The sequence below is a fragment of the Cydia fagiglandana genome, chromosome 2 (assembly GCF_963556715.1).
Source record: "Cydia fagiglandana chromosome 2, ilCydFagi1.1, whole genome shotgun sequence".
Taxonomy (NCBI): domain Eukaryota; kingdom Metazoa; phylum Arthropoda; class Insecta; order Lepidoptera; family Tortricidae; genus Cydia; species Cydia fagiglandana.
Genome location: NC_085933.1, coordinates 2190829 through 2206251, shown reverse-complemented (window position 1 = coordinate 2206251; position 15423 = coordinate 2190829). Strand labels below are relative to the sequence as shown.

The following is a 15423-nucleotide window of genomic DNA, read 5'->3' as shown; positions in this document are numbered from 1 at the left end:
AGCAACGCTAGCTGTTTACTCCTATTCGCCACTAGATGACGCTAGTAGGTGTTAACCTTACTGAATGTATGTTGGTTGTTTAAAAACGAGATAATTACATGCCTTTTCTACTTAGGGGTATCAGACAGAATGGAATGCTTTATTATCTTAACCACCCAAATGCGTAAGAATAAACCTCAACTGTTTACCATATTATGGCTTCCCTACTCGCCACTAGGTGGCGCTAGTAACTCAAGTTATGCACCATAAGGTTACTTACAATTCCGTGATACAAAAACGGCTATGATTCAAAATCTACAAGCAATATAAGTCGAAGATTCGGCAGACGCTTTCCAGTAGCCGCACCACGAGTCGCACGATCGAATTCCATCTCGTTCGCACTGATATAGAGCGATAGAGTGAATGCGATCGAGGTCACGCAGTCGCTAACGTTAATGTCAAATGGCAACTCGTGGTAGCCGTGCTGTTTTGATCATTGTCGGTAATTCAAGTCGTGTTTCGTGTTTGTGTTGTGTGCGGTCATAGCAGAAGTTCTTTTGGGAAGAGATTCATGGAAGCGTAGTCTTCTAGCACCTGGAATGGATAAAATAAAGTTTTACTCACTTTAAATAAAGGCTTAGCAGAAATAGCGGCGTTGCTTGTCGCGTCTTCCAATTTCACGTCTATAAAATAGATGGTACGCTAAAGTTATTAATTAAATCAAAGAATAATATCTACCATGACGCGTGCGCCGTCAGGGAACGCGAAGATGAATGGGGAATATCTATAATTGCTAGTCCCTCTTCTAATAAAAAACACAGGGATTTATTCTTTAGGATGGTATTGCAGAACGCCAATTTCTTTGTTCAATGTGCATTTTGCTCACTCTCTCATTGAGCAAAATGTGAGACGCAATACACATTGGACAGATGGAATACGACCCTTAGACACTGAATAAAATGTTATAATCCATAGTCTAACAAAAAAAAAAACGAATTATAGTTATAGCAGCGCCACCTAGTGGCGAGTAGTTTAATTACCATAAAATTAGTAGACGTGACAAGTAACGTACCGACTATTTGTGCTAATCAAGTTTTACAATATGCATTTATCATACGCAGTCGGCAGGCGGAGAGTTAGCAGTGAATCTTACTAGCATGTGTGATGCGAGATACTTTGTAGTATATTAGTAGACCAAGAAAAGTCTGCAGCGACTTTGACACGCAGTGCAAGTGTTATTTTAAACGTCAAACTTCTATGAAATTATGACGTGTAAATGACACTTGCACTGCGTATGGTATCAAAATCGCTGCAGACTTTTCATGGTCTAATTCTATATATACGCATACCAGAAACCTAACATAACTTTAATTTTACAAACAAATTGACAGTTTTGATTGAAAATTAAATAGATCATTATTCGGTTTCTTCTATAATTAAGAGTATAAAACAAAAGTGAAAGTTTATTTCATTTAATAAGAACTGATAATGATGAGACATAGTAATACACAAACTTGTCGTCAAGAGATGATGTAAAGAGAATAGCATAGTAATCCATACAGATTTTTAATAATTTTTAATTTTATTTTACATAGTAACTATTGACAAAAGTAATTGAATTAATCCTTATTACTTGTTTACCTAAAAATCTACTCTCAGCTATAAAATAATTTCTTTTGAAAAAGTTGGGTATTTGTATACAAAGTATACTCGCTAGTTAACGAAGCATGCCAGCCGAAGAACCTGCCAAGAAAATTAGTACTACTAGTGCCATCTGTGATCCACTGGTTGCACTACGATGTTACGAAAACTGTTGTTTTATATTTTATTTGCAATATATTATTTTTTGCTAGTTATTTAAAAATAAATTTAACTGTAAAACACTCAAATTGATACTACATTTCAACATTTTCCATAACTATAGTCTGTATCTTTAGGTATTTAAATAAAAGTAAACATAATCTACCCTCAAATGGCTCCTTAAGCCAGTTGGGGGTAGATGAAAACATGGCATGATCAAATAATGTAGGTTAAAGTCAGGTCGTTCAGTGACTGAGGCGGTTTTGTATTTGGTTGGTTAACCAATAAATGTTATAACTACCCGAAAATGTACAATATGCTTATTTATATTGAAATACCTAAAGATACAGAGTATACGTAAGACCAGTAGCGCCATCTCGTGGCGAGTAGTTTTGTTTTTGTAAAGTCTGTAAGATTGGTGCGCCGTTAGAATAGACCAGAGTAAAGTTATAATCAAATAATTATTGTTTTTAGAAGACAATGTCAAGTCTAAGAATTAATCGTGCTTCGAATTTAACAGTCGATGTACCATCACGCTCCGCTATTGTTATGCTATTTAGGGTTCTAGCTGAATTGGTTGACAATACCATACAATACCAACCCTATGGAATGTCCAATTTAGCTAGAACTCTAAATGGCTTAATATTCCCGTGTGGTGACATGGCGTTGTACAGTTCCGTATATTATGTACCTTACCTTGTTAACCCTTTGAACGCCACAGACGGCAATTGACGTCAACGCAAAATCGTGACACCGACGCAAAAGACGGCATTTGACGTCGATCGTTTTTTGATGAAAATCTATTGAAAAACACCCCAGTTTTATTTATTGGTTAGCATTATTTATTCACAAAACTAAATTTTACCCCCGTGGCGTCAGTGGCACGGCAAATGGATGCGTCGTTTGGCGTTCAAAACGTTAAAAGTTGAAGTTTGACTACCCAGTAACCACAAAACATATAAAGTATTATGAAGGCATCTAGTTCACCTGTCAAATTCGGGGCAAAGATTTTCTTAAACTTTACAATGGGGTTGGCAACTGGCAAAGGTTTACATAGATGGCGCCATCAAAGCTTACCCCTTTTTCTATGAGATTTGGCTTAAAGGGCTGGCATCCAGGGTATTAAAACAAAACAAAAATTTGACACAATTCTAGGCATTTACAGGGCGAGCTATGATGGCGCCACCTGCTAAAAACTTCGACCGGCCAACCCCATTCTTCAGTAACGATGGTATTCCATCTGTCCAATTTCTTGGTCCAATGTCATTCTCACTCATTAAGCAAAATGTGAGACGGAACACATTGAACATTGAAATTGGCCATGGAATACCAACCTCATTAACTGTTTGATTATAACTTGTAAGACCCACTTGCACCATCCCACTAACCCACTAACTAAGCGGTTAAACCGTTAACCTAGTGTCAAATTATACAGGTAACCATGGCAACTCAAGGTTTAACCGGTTAACCCCGGGTAGAATGGTGCAAGTGGGCCTAAGTCGGAACTCTGAAGAGGGGTGGTCCCGAGGCCGAGCGGGCGCGGGAGAGGCATCCAGCAGTGAGAGACAGGCAGTTTGTCAGCGGCGCCGTTGGGGCTTACATAACGCTGCTATGTATTGTATTTAGAATTTATATTTTATATTTATTTATACGAAAAGTACTCGAGTGGAGACCACGGACTAGCAATCTTGTGCAGCGTAGGACGTCCACCCACAAGATGGACAGACGACCTTGTTAAGGTCGCCGGAAGACGCTGGATGCGGGTTGCTTCCAATCGGCACATATGGAGGTCCAAGGCCTTTGTTCAGCAGTGGACGTCTTATGGCTGAGATGATGACGATGATGATTTATTTATACAAGGAATTCCAACAGCTATGAATGATACATTAGACATTTTAGATTTTGCATTACAGAGCCAATTATAGGAACTCGCAAAGAGAATTGTAGAGTAAACTGTTTTTGACAATAAATAATGAATACAAACAAAAAAAAAATTGAAATAGAGAGATTGTCATAGTAAATTATGTAGCTACCAGTGGCGGCGCGTCCATAAAAGCAGATTCCCACCGGCTTGCCTGATTTTGGACATTTGAGCAGAGTTGTAAAGGAAATATGTAAGCCAAATCAGCCCCGGCTTGCCTATGGATATGTTTGACGCGCCGCCACTGGTAGCTACCGTACATTTATGACCATCTTTCCACAGAAGATTAAAACTGTTAGAACGCCATTTGACTTTGATCATTATTCTTTAACTGTGTGTTAACTTGTTAAATATTAATATTAACGCCATCTACTGGAGAATAGGCTGAAGGTTATTGCGCCATCACTCGAATAGATTGCGCGGTTTATATTGAAGCCTAGATTTCTGTACGAGAATTTTTGTGGTTTCTAGCTTAGGACTTATTATAATAATTTGTAATTTTGTAGTGTGTAGATTTAAGCTTTATATTAACCGACACCGACATTGAATGTCATGTCATGTTTAACTTTCACTGCCACCAACGCATATGAGCGTTCGCCGTCATACAAGTTTGTTCGTAAGCCACGCCCCTGGCAGTTAACGCATTCACTGCCGGAAGGCGAAGCCTAGGAACAATTTGTATGGCGGTGAACGCACATGTGCGTCGGGGGCAGTGAATGTGTTAACGCGTTAAGCATACTAATGGCGGCATCTATGTTTTAGCAAGATTATTAGTAATTACGATAAAATGACTGATGTTATTAAACTTGTATTGAATTTAGTTTTATTAGTTTTGGAAGTTAACGTTTGCTAATTAAACGTTTATATATTTGAAAGCAGCGTTACGTCAGACACCAACAGTACTCCCAAAGCAAATATTCATTGTTTGTATTATATGTGTGAAGTAAACAACTCAAATTGCTTCAACAACTAATATATATGCTGTACAGCTCCATCTATTATGCGGCAGTTGTCAATAACTGACGTATTATCAAACGGCTGAAACTTGCGCAATACGGCGCCATATTTTGTGATGTTTCCGCGATCGAGATTTTCACTAGATCTTTTCAGCAGCACCGTGACGAGAGGTCTTTTTGACAGCTGCGTTCAAAATCCACCAATAAAAAAAACATGGTTAAACATGATTGGTGGATTATGACAGCTAAATTCTTGAAAAACTCGATCGCGGAAACCCTCATTCCGTAACCACAAAACTCACAAAATATGGCGCCATATTGCTCAAGTTTCAGCCGTCAAACTCAGGCGCACGATTTTTAGATCGAAGAAGCGTCTCGATTACAGCTCGGGTAATTAAGTGTTTTCGTATGTCCTGCTATTTTCCTCTGCAACTGATTCTCGTGAAATTTTATAACCAGGTTTTATTAGAATTAATTTGTAGATCAGTTTAGTTTTTTTTTTTTGAGTTGGGGAATAAATGTTAAACTCGAGACAGCGTAAGACGTAAGGCGTAACCCTCTCTTTCTACCGCGAGGCGAAAATGTATGCCTGAGCCTGATGTTTCGTTTTTTTCTAGCTATTGTGTGTTTGCGAGATCTGCAGTTTTAAGACTTCAAACATGTTATACGAGCAATGAACATTTGTTAAGACCTGCAAGCCCCGTATCCGGTGCCCGCTAACCTGCAGTAACCGCTTGGGCGTCGGTCGCGGCACCCGCAACGTATCCGTCGCGTGCACGCACCGCGACAGGCACAGGTGACGGAGACCCGTACATAACTCTCCGCAGTCCTAACCATTCGACTTGAAAGTTATTGGTTTCTAACCTTTTTGATTTCTTTCCTCAATTAAACAAACAAAATAACAAAAAAAAGAATAACCACTGATACTATAACTACATAAAATAAACAATAAAAAAAAAAATCTTACCATTTTAAAGGAGCCGGATGGGATATCCCAGGGATTTTCTGGGTGGAGTTTAGTTTTCTAGTCTTTGTAATAAAACTCTAAAGGTTAGTATGTATTACCTAAAGCAGGCCACTGACGAGCCTTCCAAATGAATGCCGTTACAATGGATTCATCCAAATGGACGGCATCTTAATATAACATTGTACGTTTTTGACATCCACGGACGGATTTTGGATTGCTGCCACGCTATTTGGACTGTTGGAAGGCTCGTCAGTGGCCACTTTAAGGTAACTTCTCAGCTGTAGGCTTGGGGACCCCCGAGGCAGGAGAGGAGGGAGGGCTATCCCTGTATTTACTCCCATCGACCGGGTTCTAGAGGTGTGTGACAGAGTTGGCGACAGATGTATCATTATCCTGGCCCCGCAGACAACATGTCAATCGCTGACGCAATTGTCACTGTCACACTAATATGGGGTGATATAGACACACAAAGTGTTTCGATTGCGAAGCGCAAGCGATCGTCACCTTGGCTAGGCCGCCTGTTTAACATCCTCCAAACTGAGCATAGTAGCGCTACCCCCTCTGCCACAAATATACGGTATTTTACTCCATTTTCGAGTCAAGTGTCTTTGTGTGACGCCCGTGTCTTTGAACGGACCAATCACGGCACGGGACTCGCTCACCTCGTCCCCGCACCCCAGTATTTTTGGCAGCATCGCTTTCATGAAATAATTGCTCTAAGCTCCGTCTAGAGGATTCCTAGTCTATGGTTTAGATAGTTATGTACATGTATTACCTGAGATAGCTTATCAGCTGTAGGTTTAGGGACCTCCGGAGCCTGTATAGTCCTGTACTTGGATCCGTCTAAGCATAAATGCTTGTTCAGCAGCAGCTCTGCGCCCGCGCCGGGCTCTAGAGGTGTGTGAGCGAGAGAGTGCTGGCGGCAGATGTCGGCCCACGCGCTGAGGTGCTTGTCGTTCGCCTGTTCGGCTACGGAGGCTATGTCGCTCTGAAATTAGGAAAATTTAAGTAAGAAATCGTGTTGTGATTTTTTTTTTTGGAAAGCTTCATGAGACATGTAATTTTATATATGTCATCATCATCATCATAACTTAAGAGCTTTGCTCTTGTCGGTGGAGCAATCGCCATTCATTTCTTTCTTGTGCCAGTCTTTTAATTTCCACATACGACGCATTATTTTTTATTTGGCTGAGATAAGTGATTCTAGGTCTCCCTTCTTCTCTTGTCTTTTCAATCCTGCCTTCGAGGATGTTTAGGAAAAAGTTATCATATATATGTAAGTAATTTAATCATATTTTCTGTTTTAACACCTAGCCCGCTCACATTTGTCGACGATGTCAAACTAAAAATCCGAAATATAATGAGACACCTATCTATAGGTCTGTTGGCGGCTAAGGAACAAAACTGTTTTAAAGAGTTTGTGAAAAGAGTATATTTCTTTAACCACAAAATAATAGGAATATATCTGTACACGGCGGGAAGAAGTTGATATCTCGAGAAAGTTGAAGAAATTTGAACTTAAAATAAAGCTGCATAAGGTTCAAATTTCTTCCATTTTTTCCCGAGAGTTATCAACTTCTTCCCGCCGTGTACGGATATAACGGGCGGTATGCGAGCGGTTTTTTAACAAATTTACTAAACAGCATTTTCTAACAAAATCTTACCTTAGCAAGAGTAAAACTCGCCGTCCCATAATAATCATAATTAATCTTGAATATATCCGACACCAGTTCAGCCAGGCTTCCCTGCGTAGTTACTATTAGCCTCATCGACGATATTATACACTTGCTTATGTCCTCTTGAGGCTTTCGTTTCTCCTACTATATGGATGGCTCGGGCACGTGGTCCGTATGGGTGAAGATCGAGCGGTTTGGAGAGCGTACTCGGGCCGTCCGGATGGTCGACGACCGGTTGGGCGTCCTAGGTATCGCTGGTGCGATGAGGTCGTGAAAGATCTGAACGAGCTCGGTGCCGTCGATTGGACAGAAACGGCGCTAGACAGAGAAGCATGGCGTTCCTTAGTGTCAGAGGCCAAGATCCACTTCGGGTCGCTGCGCCACGGCAGTAAGTAAGTAAGTTATGTCCTCTGGCTTATTGCCTAGAGCCCACATGGCCTGGCAAACATCTGATACTTGGCTCGCATTTTCTAACAAAATCTTACCTTAGCAAGAGTAGAAATCGCCGTCCCATAATAATCATGGTTAATCTTGAATATATCCGACACCAGTTCAGCCAGGCTTCCCTGCGTACTATTAGCCTCATCGACGATATTATACACTTGCTTATAGGCCTCTGGCTTGTTGCCTAGAGCCCACATGGCTCAGCCGATGTCAGAATCGTAGACCGTGTGAACTAAGAAATTATTTCTTACCTTGGCTAAAGTTGAGATAGCAGTCCCATAATAATCATGATTAATCTTGAATATATCCGACACCAGTTCAGCCAGGCTTCCCTGCGTACTATTAGCCTCATCGACGATATTATACACTTGCTTATAGGCCTCTGGCTTGTTGCCTGGAGCCCACATGGCTCAGCCGATGTCAGAATCGTAGACCGTGTGAACTAAGAAATTATTTCTTACCTTGGCTAAAGTTGAGATAGCAGTCCCATAATAATCATGATTAATCTTGAATATATCCGACACCAGTTCAGCCAGGCTTCCCTGCGTACTATTAGCCTCATCCACGATATTATACACTTGTTTATTCGCTTCCGGCTTATTGCCTAAGGCCCACATGGCCCGGCAGACGTCAGATACGTGGACCGTGTTCATCTTGAGATCAGCTGTCCAAAGCAGTTTCATGGTTTCATTTAGGTGTTTGTAGATGGCGCCTAGGAGGAGACGAGGGGCTGGAAATGGGGTAGTTATTGTATTAACCTCGTAAAACCCACCATAGAATGTTCTTCAACTTTTAATTTGAACCTTGTTCTATAAGTAAATTGAAACGAATTTCGTTTGTTTTAAAAAGCAACGAAACAAAAGAAATGCTACTTTATTTGGTTCATGAAAAATTCAAACTAGATTGCATGTATATGTACATTATAATATACATTTAAACTCGAGGGGTTAATCAGAAAATATGAATATGCTCGAGTTTACCGCTTGATACGATAATATAACTTATAAGGAATACTGCGTGAAATGAAACATGGTAAGGAAACCGGACTATATATCTAAACAGGATGCCAATAAGAAACTGATTTAAATCTCATGAATTTCACATTATTATGAATGAGAATAGGAATTCAGTCATTAGTAAATGTTAGCGAAAACGAATTACGCCGGTTGAAAAACCAAACATCATGGGTGTTGTGTGTCGACCGAGTGACATCCCTAGTGTAATGTGCAAAAAGTTCAAGTTGATAAACAGTTTTCTTTAATAATAATACATTTTTCATTTTTTGTGTTGAAAGGTCAGATGGCAGGGGCTTCGTAAACGACCGCACCAAAGATAGATGTCATTTACGATGCTCCAAAAACAGTAAGAAGTCCAATAGACTACAATGAAATTGAATGAAATAACATTCACTTAATTTCAGGCATTTAAAGGCCCAAAGTACCTTACAAACTAATTTAGATACAATATTATAAAATCGCCTAATTTAATTCAAAACAGGGAAAACAACACTTACTCAAACTTCTTCTATCTCCAATTCCATAAACTATAGCAGGCCGAATGATGGTATAATTGAGTGTATCCATGCTTTTCAGCTCTTGTTCGACCCTGTTCTTCATGCGGCCTTCCGTCGTCCACGGGTCCACCGGGCCGTCTTCTTTGTGCGGCTGTAACCAACGTATCAAACGCCTTTGACAAAACTAAAAGTAATAACTGTAATAAATAAGGTCAGGTGGGGTAAGAAAAACGTAGTTTATTTTTCTTGGGGCAAGGGAAACAATATGAGGCTTTCCCACAAGCGTTTCTCTTGCCTCAATGTTCACTTATCCCATTTCACCTTATCTTAAAAGTATTTGGCAAGTACGTAAAGACTACAAAACTGAATTTATAACTAGAAAAATAAGACTATACTGTTGCACGTGATTTAAAACCAAGACTTAACCTAAGCGTAGACGGCTTCGGATTGACCCATTCGAGTTTCTCCAGTGCAGTTCAACAGTATAGTCAAGAGTGCGTTACTGAGGTTCCACAGGGCAGGGCAGTTTCATAGGACCATTGCTATTCCTCCTACATATAGAATAGAATAGTATTTATTCGTAAGCACAAACAATCGAGACAATACATAATAAAAGTGTTTTCTACACAAAATAAGATTAAAGTGCCACGAAATGGCCCCATCTCAGGATGTCACTGTAGGAAATACACGGGCAGTATACTTGGGCCATTATTATTCCTGTAAATCATTTCCGGTGTTCCACAGGGTAGTTTACTGAGACCAATGTTATTCCTCCTACAAATCATAGACAAGACAAACCTTCTCAGTGCTATACATGGTGCCGCTAGAGATCTCGACCAGCCTGACGCCCTGCTGGTCGCACTGCTTGGCCACGTTGCTGCTGAGCGTGCATATGCCCTCGGCGTACACGGCCTCGGTTTGGCCCATACGGGTTTCGCCTGCGCAGTTGAACACTATGGCCCAGGGAGCATCGCCGGGGTCTAATGCTGCGGCGCATGATGCTGGAGACAAGATTTAAAAATTAAAATAAATAAATAAATAAATAAATAAATAAATAAATAAATATTGGGGACATCTTACACAGATCAACCTAGCCCCAAACTAAGCAAAGCTTGTACTATGGGTGCTAGGCGACGATATACATACTTATATAGATAAATACATACTTATATACATAGAAAACACCCATGACTCAGGACAAATATTAGTGTTCATCACACAAATAAATGCCCTTACTGGGATTCGAACCCAGGACCATCGGCTTCGTAGGCAGGGTCACTACCCACTAGGCCAGACCGGTCGTTAAAGCTAAACTATTTAAAATATTAGGTTATATATCTAGTTTGCCCGTTTCTGGACATATGCCTCCTCCAAATCTGACTGGAGACTTTTTGACTCTCGCCACTTGGAATCAGTTGTGGCCCGCGTGTTGCCATATATGACCATGCACCATTTAGTTTTAACCGACTGCGTCAGAATCAGGGTAATGTTTTTCGATCGTATGTATGTATGGCAATTCCTTTGGCGCGTTTGAAAACATTATAGTATAAACGTATTTAAGTTTATACAAGCTTCTGATTAACACAAACTAACTTATATTTGATTCATTTATCTTTTTCTTTCAAATACTGAGGATACTCGTATCGACTGCCAAGTCACTGAGTCATTGGGACATAGAAAAGTAGTTAAGTGCATGACTGGACCTAAGTACACTAGAGAACACTGAAAACGGGTCACAATGTATGAAGATTCCTTTACAACGTGGCCCGTTTTCATTGTTCTTGTGTATGTGTCGGCTGTCACGTGAGAACCTTATAGTTTTGGCATGAAGGACTATACAATAGCTGTTATTATATTTGCAGTCATTGTGTGTTAATCCGTAATGTTTAGTGTATGGCCCGTATATTATTATGTCCACAAGACGGGGTTTGAGAGTTGAATGCAATCGTATAGGCCGCTTGGTGGTAAGGACACTGCGGTCTATAGAGGCCATCTAAGTTAACTTTGCACCGATTTAAATAAAACAGTGAGGGAGTGTCATTAAAAAAAAACATATTTTCATAGAAATGTTACGTTAATGACTTCGTCACACTTAGTCCTAGCAAATGATATGTAGACTTGTAGAGTCAGCATTGTTGTTTCCCAGGCGCTTGGAATTCCAGTAGTATTGCAAACAAGTTGCCGATAATATGAGTGTATATATTCAGGAGTTGTTAGGAATATATTTTAAAATAATTTCGTTTAAAAATTCGCTCGCGCAGTCCAACTGTCAACCTTAGGGGTTGTGCACAAATCACGTGAGGTGTTTTCGGCTACTTTTTGACCCTTTTTACTTTTTTTAAGAGGTTAAGTTATTAAGGTAATTTTGAACATCTCTCAAAAAGATCTCTCATAGCATTAGAAAAAAGGTAAACAATCTTGATGTGTCTTTCAATTGAAAAACACATTTTAAAAATAAGTCACGGCCAATGTGTAACAGTTATGACTGTAATACGATCATTTATAATCTTCTGCTTTCATAAGTAATAGTTACTGATTTATAAAAAGCGTTTTTCAATTAAAAGACATGTCAAGATCGCTTACCTTCTTTCTAATGCAAAAAAAAACGAACTATAGTAACCCTAGAAAACACTACTTGCCGAATCGTGTGGTATGTGGTGTGTCTACCAGAAACTGTTGTTAGTGCACCATCAAATTAGGAACACAATGCTGTAGAACTTAAGGTTCTCTGTGGATTCCCAGTTGGACTGCTCAAGCAAATTTTTAAACGAGATTATTTTAAATATATTCCTAAAAACCTTTGAATATAGACAATCATATTATTAGGAGGTAAATATTATCTAAACGCTATCTCTCGCCGTCTGATAATGCATGACGCCACAGCTGAATAACTGTATGAATATACAAACACAAGGATAAAACAAGCAATTTGGTATGACTCAATTTGTCACCCTGTTAAGTCTTAACTAAGCCGAGGCACGTAAATTTTAAAGACTGTCAATAAATTTAGGTGGCGGGCGCTTAACTAGGCCCATTATTTTGTATATATATGTCGCTCTGACCTCTATAAAATAGAATACCGTTAGGCCATCTAGGATTTAAATTTACTGAGAAAATAAAATATGACCTTTTACCACGTATTGCACATATGACGCCAGTGGTTGTGAGTTGTGACGCAACTATGGTGTAGTCAGAGCCTTTATCATGTTAGCCCACTATACATTTATGTTTCTTTTGTGTACTATTCCTTGTCTGTAGTAAATCAATGTGAAATACCTCCTCGGCTAGTCTGTGGCCATGAGTAATCCCATTCATAATATATTAAAAAAAAAACAACCTTTATCATAAGTTTACTACAAAATATATGAAATTGACACCTCGCAAACTGAATGCTAACAGCAGTCTTTACAAGTGTTCTCTCTCTGGCTGAGCTATAAACAACTCATTTAACTTGCTTATAAATTAACCAACTTTAAAGATACTCAGTAATAAGGATGTATGTTGTGTAAAGTGCAAGGAAATAGCAACCTATGTGCATTCAAGTAAGGTCTATTTTCCCGTTTCAAATTATGATCATATAGTGTTTATTTCGGTGTAGTTTTCTGTTGTCACGAGTGATATAAAAGTGTATAGAATTAATATAAAGGGAGGAAAGGTGTGGTCTCGGAGACAATAAATTATAATTATCCTTGTACAGACACGAGAATAAGGAAATATTTATAAATAATAAGCATTAGCTAATGATGAATGTGTTTACTATATTAATAACTACTTGTACATTTATTCAGGCCAATGAGTATAATAAGTATAATAACATAGGAATTGTCTTAAACTCTTTAAACAAGATGTGAATATGGAGATTTCACTCAGCACGGCCCTTCATGAGGCAGAGGACTCTTTTGAACTAGAGGTGTCTTTTCAAAAAAGAGGGGCTTATTTTTGTATGGTGTTCATAGAAAAATAAGCCCTTTCGAAAAGACTCCCCTCAACTAATACTTATACAGTACTGTCATGTAAAAAATATAAAGTAATGGCAGTAACCTCCTAAGGCCCAAGGCCCTTAAGGCCCTTCCTATAGTAACCCTTCAGTTTGATGAAATTTTTATTGTACAAAATTGGAACAGTCACTTTTGCTTTGTTTCGCAAATTTTTCCTACATTATATGTTCAGCGGCAAATTTTGGATTTTTCATTTGTATGGAATGCCATTTAAAAGTGCTAATATTGCACCATAACTGCAGTAAATTTATCCTTGCATATGTTACATACTAATGAGACACTTATAAAACATAATAACAGTGTAGTGTGAGTCAGTGATAAGTTATCTGAGCGGAGTCAACAGCATTAACTGCACAGGAAACGTCCGATGTGATGGTCAGACTCTGACCTACGGATTTATATGAAAAACTCGCTCTAATCAATAAACACATTCATTGCCTCCCACCCAAACAAGACGTCCGCTTCGGGCTACAACAATTTCGTCATATAAGGCAGTAGTACCATGAAACAGACTATTGGGTGGTCGGGAGGTCAGAACGAAATCATAAAATACCCAATAGTCTGGTTTACGGCTAGGGAATGTTAATAACCGATTATTTCCATACAAAAAATAACCGAAAATAACCGATTTGCATTCCCTATTTACGGCACACAAATGTGTTAAAAATACTAGTAGCTCTGAGAGTTGTAGACTTCGCGAGCATAGCTTAAAATGGAATAGACTAAAAAATATTTTATTATATTGAACTTGCTCACAAAGATGCTGAAAATTGCTAATGATGTTGAAAATTGAATTTTCAGATAAGGAATGTATTTAAGGGATATGTTTGCATTAAATTTGTATTTAAGATACCGCTAATTGGTTTAGCAGGGCTGCTCCTGCTTCAACAAATCTGCATTTCTTGCATTTTGATTAGTTTCAATTCAGTCAATAATTCATTATGACAATAATAAAAGGCACATGAAACTTGCATGGAAATTAAAAGACCTCTGCCGTAAATAAAATGTCTGCTTTAACCTATCATGTTATAAACCAAAACGAATTTTTCAAGCACATAAAGCTAAGTGTTTACTACAGATATATATTATAATTAGATTCAGTTAAATTTTTATTTGTTCATGGAATAAACATAAATGATGATAGAATTCATAATGAACATCAATAGGCGTAACAACTACATTATGGTAAGACTACCAACTAACATTAATTATTTTACGAAACAATCGCTAACCGAATCTAGAACAAATTCTCTGCTCACTCTTCCAGAAAATTATTCATTATTAAGTTATTTGCTTGTTCACTTTGCAAGTCTTCCGTCTTAATCTAATTAACAGGCTAACAGATGATTAAGTTAAATGATTACTTACTTGGGTTAATTAAGTTGGCACTTTTGTATTCAACGCGGGGGTCCTCAAAAATCTTCGTATGAGACGGATTTAAAAACGCCAGCTGAGGCGGCGTCTTGTCCACAGCGCGCAGACCGCTCACCAAATCATTCGATATCAAATAATCCACCAGATTCCGACCGATGAAGCCGCAACCTGCCGAATTCCAGCACGATTAAACGAAAAAAAACTCTTAGGTCATTGATGACTAATACACTGCAAGACCGTTACGGAAATTGAAAAAAGAACACAACTATAGAACCAGTTGATTACATGACGGGACAGTTGGATACGTAGATATTTTCTCAAGCTATTTGATAAGTTCAAAGGGGTCTATTTACCTCCTAATACAACAACTCGTGGTTTTGAATTATCACCGGCAAATTCAGACATTTCGCTAGCAGTTGCACCGAGTGAATGACAGTTTGACAAGTGAACGGTAGTGTTGCAAGGTAATAAAGTTTTTACCATTAATTACGGGCTTTGACCAAGTTAGGGCCTCTACATATTTCACCCATAAATAATTGCATGTGATTTGCGTTATGTTGTGGAATTAGATTGATCGATTGAACTGGTAATTACTTTGCCCGTATTTACCTAAAATCGCATGTGATTTGTTACAAGGTCTGTAGAGGCCTTTGATTTTGCAGATGAGTTGACATAGGTAACTTATAATACCACAGATTTGAATTTAACTTTGAAATATTGACATTTTTTCAATGATTCTTAAAAGCAAATAAATGTGGAATAAAAACAATAATATTTTTCATTTTTATGATTGTA

At 38.6% G+C, this 15423-nt stretch overlaps 2 protein-coding genes across 3 annotated transcripts in view; one reads left to right on the top strand and one right to left on the bottom strand.

The window, feature by feature from the left end:
• Nucleotides 1–15423, top strand: part of LOC134674253 (scavenger receptor class B member 1-like) — a 254420-nt gene that overhangs the window by 214608 nt on the left and 24389 nt on the right. The window lies entirely within an intron of this gene.
• On the bottom strand, nucleotides 13–15085 carry LOC134673461 (uncharacterized). 2 transcript variants are annotated; one of them, XM_063531463.1, is made up of 7 exons: nucleotides 14982–15085; nucleotides 14623–14796; nucleotides 10055–10257; nucleotides 9257–9407; nucleotides 8205–8473; nucleotides 6399–6611; nucleotides 13–573 (listed from the first exon to the last, which is right to left on the bottom strand). In XM_063531463.1, exons 1-7 carry the CDS (start codon nucleotides 15031–15033, stop codon nucleotides 520–522), a joined length of 1116 nt encoding a protein of 371 aa, XP_063387533.1. In that variant the 5' UTR covers nucleotides 15034–15085; the 3' UTR covers nucleotides 13–519. The 2 variants fall into 2 exon arrangements, 1 of the variants encoding a protein (XP_063387533.1); XR_010099485.1 differs by lacking the exon at nucleotides 13–573 and having other exon boundaries at nucleotides 6477–6611; nucleotides 7995–8473.